Source organism: Arachis ipaensis, chromosome B03 (assembly GCF_000816755.2).
Source record: "Arachis ipaensis cultivar K30076 chromosome B03, Araip1.1, whole genome shotgun sequence".
In the NCBI taxonomy this organism is placed as follows: domain Eukaryota; kingdom Viridiplantae; phylum Streptophyta; class Magnoliopsida; order Fabales; family Fabaceae; genus Arachis; species Arachis ipaensis.
The window spans coordinates 8,949,164-8,957,656 of record NC_029787.2 but is presented as its reverse complement, the minus strand read 5'-3'; the positions used below and the strand labels follow the sequence as shown (position 1 = coordinate 8,957,656).

General features: G+C 29.9%; 1 protein-coding gene across 1 annotated transcript; it reads left to right on the top strand.

Annotated features, from left to right (window-relative positions):
- Window positions 6,303-6,976, top strand: LOC107632244 (cytochrome P450 86A7-like). The gene is made up of 2 exons (XM_021117138.1): window positions 6,303-6,345; window positions 6,456-6,976. Exons 1-2 carry the CDS (start codon window positions 6,303-6,305, stop codon window positions 6,974-6,976), a joined length of 564 nt encoding a protein of 187 aa, XP_020972797.1.

Sequence of the window (8,493 nt, the reverse complement as noted above, 5' to 3'; positions counted from 1 at the left end):
GTAAGTCATAATAACCATCAATCAATTTCAGCTGAACTTTCTCTCTCATGTTCCCCATGCATTAATTAATAATGTAATAGATTTTGAAATCCATCACATAGTTGAAACTTGGTTCCGTTGGAAGCACTTGGCTTTCATTTTTCTATGTTTTCGGACCAAGCTTGAAAACATTCATCACTTTGTAAGACTTGGGCTTGTAGTATTGAAATTAAAGCTGGCCCAATTGATTAACATTTGCTTTCCTGATGAAATTTGGAATATGCACAAAGCAAATGAAAAGCATGTAACAAGAGGCCACGGATTTCTTTCCTTTTTTCGCAGTCCCGCCTGCCCTGATCTTGGAGACCTTATTCTCAACAGCCTCATTTGTTAAGTCTACCTTAAAGTACTCAAAAATGCATGTAAGAAACATTCCATAGGGTAAATTGGCCTTTTTTGTACTTTTCACGGATTCCCATATGTGACGAATCATAATATAGCTAAAAGAGATGGGAGTTGAAGTAACAAGAGCAAATATAATAAGACAGTCAGATACGGTTACCCTATTGTGAGATCCACTTTGAGGAGTGAGAATGTGTGTGATGATGCGGTGCAGCAGAGAGTTAGTTTGTCCCAGGGCTTTATGAGTCGGAATAGTTCCATCCAGACCAGACAACTTTTCACAGATTTGATGAATGACCTGCTTGTATGTAACTCCAACATGCGAGTCCCATCTATCACTCATGTAGACCTTTGGCCCTTCATCAATGTATCCAAGGGCAGCAGAGATGGTTTCAGAGTTCAGAGTGATCTGAACCCGTTTCACATAAGAATGAAGGCCACCATCAATAAACCTTAGATTTGCATAAAATTGCCTGACCAGCCCAGGGTATACCAGTTTATGAATATGGAGCAGAGGTGTCCATTTGAGACCTTCAAACATGGGTTGCAAGTCGATTCCTTTGGATGCTAGAGACTCGAGATTCACTAGGTAAGAGAGACACAAATGCCTTTTCTCAATGACTTCCTTGTGGAATTCAAACGCAGCACATGTAGAGAACCTGGCAGGATCGAAATGTGAGTGTGGCTTGTGAAACTTGTTTTTGAACTCCATTGACCCAAGGTTCGTGGGTTCTCTGGTCTCATGGAACTCGAAGTCCTTTGCCTTCTTGGAGCTCTTCCGTGATGCATGAGGGGTGGTTCTCTTCGGCGATGATGGAGGAGGTGAGGTCTGAGACTCCTCTACTTCTTCCTCAACGCTTGGCTCCCTCACCTTCTCGCTCTTTCTTCTTCCAGAGGATTTTTGAGCAATGACCTTGCGCCTCATAGTCTCGGTTCGTTTGGAGGGTGGTGAAAGGGAAGAAGAAGAGGTGGAATGGATGTGAATGTGAGTATGTGTTTGAGGTGTAGAGGGTTTTTGAGATTGGCGAATTCTCTCACTCTTCCTTGGGGCTGTTTTCTTTTTCATAATGGAGATGGAAGTTGGAGATGAAGGGGTGGCCGAATAGTGAGGTGAGTGATGGGAGGTTAGAGAAGCATTAAATGCTTAATTGGAGAGAGAATGAGAGAAGTTATTACCCATCTAAGATAACAAAAATCAGTTATGGCTATCATTATTCAAAGTCTTATTGTTTAACTTGATTAGACTTAGTTTATAAAAATATTTGAATGTGTAGTATTACTCTTACACACACACATATGCTTATTTAGAAATTTACTTCTCATACAATTAGAAGCCAATTTTTATTAAAAAATTCATAGTTAAAAAAGTTCTTTCAATTAATGTAATTGTTACAAAAAAAGTTAAAATTAATATAAAAAAAAGATAAATAATACTCTTTTCGAGTCGATTTATAAGAAAAAACACAAATTTCATTTAAATTGAAAATTGATCATTCTAACGATATCTAATATAAAATTCTTAAATTGACGATGAAGTACCAAAAATTGAGTAAAAAATTATTGTGGGGTCAAATTCAATAATTTAATGGGGGCAAATAAATTTTATTATCATATACTACTCAAAAAAATTTTAAATTGTAGTTGCCCCCACACTTATACATGTGCATCTGTCCCTCGATAGATAGATGCTCTTTACTAAATAAGGTATCAGAGTATATAGGATAATATACCAAGATTAAATCAAGATGATTGTGTTGTTTTAAGATTGGTTCCTGAGTTAGTTTCCAGAAATAGTCAATAAGAGAATTCTTGTTGCAATTCTGTTTTCTGTTAACAGCTCTTTCTATAAATAGCTTGTCTTGTAGTTGTATCAATCATTCCTTTCAATACTAAACATTTCCAGATTACTTTTCTCTATCTGTTTTCAATCTCAAACCTGTTTTCCTTTATAAATCATAAGTGTTTTACACTTTCTGTTAATTATTTTCAGAAAACACTACATTTCTTATTTTTCTAAATTGCATTAGCATTTGTCGTATTATAACTTTAGTCATTTGTCGTATTTTCATTTGTTATTAGAACTTTAGTCATTTAATATAAGTATTTGAAATAAATAAAATTTTTATAACTAAATATAGTGTAACAAAATATATATAATATTAATTAGTTTTAAAAAAATTCTAAAAAATAGTTTCTTTCATTTTAGTAAAATAACTATTTATTAAAATAGACAAATTAATTATTTTCTTCTCATATACAGTTTTTTTAAGACATAAAAGTAATTAATTAGGATATTGGTTAAGATAATTAAAGTCACTATTTCATTAAATTTTTAATTTAAAGAAAAATCTTAGTTAATTTTGGTATAGAAATTTCGAATTTGAAAACATTGATAAAAATTATGTTGAATTTTGATTTATTTGATTCTCATTTAAATTAATCACTACATAAGTTAAAGTTCTATTTTGAAGTTATATTCGAGCTTTAATCTGATTTTTAAAGTTTCAATTTACTTAGTTTGATTTTTTAACTTAGGTATCCGTGACTAATATTAGGGTTTAAGTGTTTCGTTGAAAAAAAATAAGGTAAAAAAAATTTCAATTGTCACATCAAACAGTCGCTAGAATGTATAACGTAACAGTCGTTAGTCCATCTCAACATGTCGTTAACGATTTTGTGAGACAGTGACAAAAATAAGATTAGGAACCAATGTGAGTCATAACTATTAAGTTGGGAGACTAAATTGAGTAAATCGAAATTTTTGAAATTAGATTGAAACATAGTTGTTAGAACCGAACCAGTGATCGAACCGGTCAAGCTACTGGTTTACTGGTTTATTGGTTCAACCGATAAATCACTGGTTGAACCGATAAAATCGGTCTCACGTAAATATAAAATATAAAATAGTTAAAAACTTAAAATTAAAATTTGAAATACATATCTTCACTAACATTTTATGAAGAATCAAGTCTCAACTTCTAAAAATAACTAATATAAAAAAATCATAAAATTGTAATACTACAATAGTATCTTATTTTGACACAATAAAAAAATAATTAATTCACAAAGACTATCATCTAACTATAATATCAGTAGATTTTAACACTAACATCAAAACAAATAACCTTAATCACAATACTAGCAATAAAATAGATCAAGTAAATTAATAAATTTTTAGTGAAATTGTGAAATTTATTAATAATGGTATATAATTAAAATATAATTAATATAATGGTATATAATTAAAATATTATTAATTTTAAAAATAGAAAAAACAAAAATTAAATTAAATTAGATATTTATGTATACTATATAATTAGTATTTGTCAAATATAATACTTAGAAGTGCAATGTCTAAGTGGCAAGTGGAGGTTGTTTTTGCTCTAATCTTACCGGTTCACACCGGTTTTATTCCTTAAACGGTCCAAGGAGTAAATCGAACCGAACTAGAATTCGGTTCTAAGGAGTAAACCGAACCGAACTAGGATTCGGTTTTAGTCCGGTTCACTAGTTTTTCGGTCGAACCAGCCGATCCAGTTCGGTTTTTATAACTATAGATTCAAATACGAACATAATTTCAGAGGCCAATAAATATTATCTCTTTGTTGACAATTAAGTTGTTTTAATGGTAATTAAGATCTAATAATGGTTTATAATAAAAGAAGCATTCTTTTGCAACGATTAGATCATATCCATATAAATCCACCGTATTTATCCGTATCTGATCTGTAATTTGAGGATATGATCTGATCTGTAAGATGATCAGATTGGATCAAATCGGATCCACACTCTAATCAGATAGAAGTAAATATGTTTACAAAAGTAAACAAAAAAATTATTGACTTTTTTTATAAAAATAAAAATTTTTAATATTTTTTATTTTATGAATATATTTGATATCTGATCCAAACATAAAAAGTGTGAATATCGAATTTGATCTAATGAGTTTAGTGCGGATTGGATCGAAATTTCAGCCATATCCCATCTGTAAACACCCCTAGCAATAATAACTAAAAAATTATAATGATTACATTTTTAACTAAGAGGAAGTGTAAAAAAAAAGTACTAAATACAAGAACATTTAATCAAATATTAAAAGAAAATTTTACTTTAAAACAGTTGGACTTTTTTTGCTCATATATATATATATAGTTTTTTTCTATGATCTTAAGAAAGGTTTTGTAAGTCCCTAACCTTGTTATCGATTTTTGTAGTGTTAGCCCTCATATTATCAATTTGATTCATATATAATTCGAATGATAAATTATTTGGTGACGTGCTTCCTTTTTTACTGTGATATACTTGTTTATTATTATTATTATTATTATTATTATTATTATTATTATTATTATTATTATTATTATTATTATTATTATTATTATTATTATTATTATTATTATTATTATTATTATTATTATTATTATTATTATTATTATTATTATTATTATTATTATTATTATTATTATTATTATTATTATTATTATTATTATTATTATTATTACTATTATTATTATTATTATTATTATTATTATGTACATTAAAAAATAACAGGCCAAATTATTGCCATAACATATAATTATTTTTTTATTTATAAAAATGTTAAAAGTTTGTTTTATATATATATATATATATTTTGATGAATGTGATATATTTTTTTATGTAAATAATCTTTTAAAAAATCTAATAGTTAGTCTATTACCTTTTTTGTTTTAGTCCAAATTAAATGTTTTTTATTGTTTTTGGAAAGAAAATCTTTTGAGGAATTTAATAATATGTGATGAGAAACACGAATAAATTATATAGAAATCAATTAAAACACAACATAGAAACATCTTTAAAAAAAGACGTTTTAGGCGTTCTTATCTGAGTGGCCTCTATTTTTTTATACTTTGTACTCGGGTGGATCCTCTTACTTGGACTCACCTAAAAGCTTTCGCTAGCTAACTAGGTCTTTCTTAGGAGGTAGTGTGACGCGCGGGTCATTTTTTACTCGTACAGGTCGTAATCCGCTAAATAGACCTTCAATCTTTATTGGACTGGACCAAAACACCCAATTCTTCGTAAACTATTCTAAGTTTAGACATCTTCAGAACAATTGTCTTAAATTAGTTATGTCTAATTGTTTCTAATATCCATCACATTTTTTAAATAATTATACTTTTATCAAAATATTCTAAGCTTTATATTTTTTTTTTCAAAAAAAATAAAATAAAATAAAACCACACCTCATTTAACTATATATAAAGATAACAAATTTTTAAATTTATTATTTAAAAAATAATAAAAATACATGCATAAATCTAATTGAATAATCATATAAAACTTTTTACATTATTAGTAACTAAAATTAAACTTATTATTCTATTTCTTTAACTTAAAAATATCATCTACTTCTATATCCAAATCCAACCTTAATTTTTTTGGTGACTAAATCCAACCTTAATTTAATCAAACTGCATATTTTAAAAACCTTATTTACTAAATCATTTACTTCTAGTTATCTAAACTTTGTGCCTATAAATTTATGAGAAAAACCACCCATTCTTGCACTTCAACCCAACTTAGGATCAAGCTCCTTCAACCACCATGATGTACTTCCTAGAGTACTTTGCTTTATTTGCAGCCATCATCTCATTCTTTTCCATCCACATTTGGAGGATCAATAGAAACTTACCTATCCCAAATTTGTCCTTATTTGGAATGCTGCCAGCCATTTTATATAATACTTCCAATATTCATGAATACGCGATCACAGTTTTGAGATACAATGGAGGTACTTTTAAGTTTAGAGGACCCTTGTTCACAAATATCAACTTTTGCTTCACTAGTGATCCTATGAACGTGCACCACATTACAAGTAAGAAATTCTTGGAGATCTTTGAAAGGTTCTGATTTTCATGAGATCTTTGAAATTCTTGGAGATGGAATCTTTAATGCTGATTCAGACAAGTGGAAGTACCAGAGGTGCATATTAAAATCATTGTTTAAGCAAAGCATCTTTGAGAACTTTGCTAAATAGGTCATTCATAAGAAACTAGAATGTTACCTACTTCTACTTCTGAATGACATTTCAGAATTAAGAACTATTGTGGACTTGCAAGACATCTTTCAAAGGTTCACTTTTGACAGTATTTGCTCCATGGTGTTGGCATTTGATCCCAATTGCCTTCCTAACAAGCTCACTCGATTCCCTGAGGTTGCTGTTGAGAAAGCTTTCAACAAAATGGAGGATACAATTCTCTATAGACATCTGGTCCCAAGATGGTTCTGGAATTTGCAGATATGGCTTCAAATTGGACATGAGAATGACTCCATTGCTATCCTTCGAATTGTCGAGCAATTCTTCCATGATCGTATATCATCTAGTCCGGAAGAAAGAAGTGGATTCAACTACACCAAAGATGATGAATCAAACTTTGACATGCTTAAAGCTCCTGTAGAGGAAAGTGGAATGGAACAGGTAGATCACAAGTTTCTAAGAGACATTGCAGTTAATCTCTTAGCAGCTAGAAGGGACACAATTAGTGCAAGTTTATGTTGGTTTTTCTGGCTTGTTTCAACTCACCCTAATGTTGAAACCAAAATCCTTGGATAAATCAGATCAAACTTTAAAATTAATGAAGAAAATTGGCTCATTTCAGGGGTGGAAGACCTTGACAAGCTAATTTACTTACATGGAGCTATATATATGTGAAGTTCTGAGGCTTTTCCCTCCGGTTCAAATTGAGCACAAATATGCCATCAAATCTGATATACTTCCTAGTGGAGATCGTGTTGATGCATAGTGTATTACTCCATTTACTCAATGGGAAGGATGGAACAAATTTGGGAAAAAGATTGCTTGGAATTTAAGCTAGAAAGGTGGATTTTGAAAAAAAGAATCAATATACAGGTACTATCATACAAGTTCATGGCTTTTAATGCAGACCCAAGAAGTTGTTTGAGCAAAAATACAAGCTTTATCCCGTTGAAGATCATTGTCATTGCTTTGCTGTGGAACTTTCACTTCCAAGTGGTGGAAGGGAATTCCATGCGTCCTAGTGTTTCTATTATGCTACACATGAAGCATGGGTTGCAAGTCAAGGTTATTAAAAGAGGCGATTGATGGAGTATGGGACATTTCATGTTGATTTTCTTGATTCTTGGTTGCTGTGTTGTGTTGTTTCTTTGTTTGTGATGGCTACTTCGCATGTTTTGTTGTTTTTCTATTTGTGGTTGCTATTTTAGATGCAACTAGTGTGACCACTTAATAAGACTTGTTTATCTAAAATGTTAGGTGTATACTAAAAATTAGCTATTAAATTAATAATATATATTTGTATATAAATATATGTGATATTTAATTTATTTTTAGTGTATTTATATTTTAATATATATTTTATATTAGTAATTGATTTTGATGACTGATTTTAATGTACACGTAATATAGTTATAGATTTATACTCATAGGTGTTTATTTTATTTTATTTAATTACTATCTACCAACGATTATTTTGGGAGTGTTCTCTTAAAATCAAAGGAGTGTATATAATTTGATAACTAATTTTTGATGTATCTGTAACATAATTCTCTATTTATTGATGATAAAAATAGGGGAAAAAAAATGGTGCTAGCACTGAACAGATAGTAGTACTGAAGATGATAGTACTAAAGTAGATAGTACTGAAGTAGATCCAGGTCAAGCCTCTGATGGAAGATTTAATGACCATAGCAGAACATATATTTTTCTTATCTGTTAAGATCAATGAAAAAAATTTGCTTATTTTTGAAAGTTTGCTCAAGTAATCTAAATATGTTAACCAGTTTCGTCATCACATTATTCATATATTTGAGGAATCTAAAATGTAACCCCTCAATGAAAAGTTAAAAAGAGATTTTATATTTCGGTTAACGGTTAAATTAATTTTTGAAAGATGGACTATTTTTTTTTTAAATCAAAAGGGAACTCAACACAATAGAGTGAAGCAAATAGCATAGCTACAACAATAACAAAAAACAAGATAACATACAATTCTTAGACACTTTGGCATGACCATCAACAACTAAAGGGTTCACCACCACTCTATTCTTCGTAGTACGTAACCGATCTGTTAATAATGTTCACCACCCGTG

Bases quoted from the DNA above. Each gene is read 5' to 3' on its own strand.
- LOC107632244 (XM_021117138.1), top strand. From the start codon at position 6,303: ATGGAATCTTTAATGCTGATTCAGACAAGTGGAAGTACCAGAG. The intron at 6,346-6,455 runs GTGCATATTAAA...ATGACATTTCAG, and splicing joins GACAAGTGGAAGTACCAGAG to AATTAAGAACTATTGTGGAC.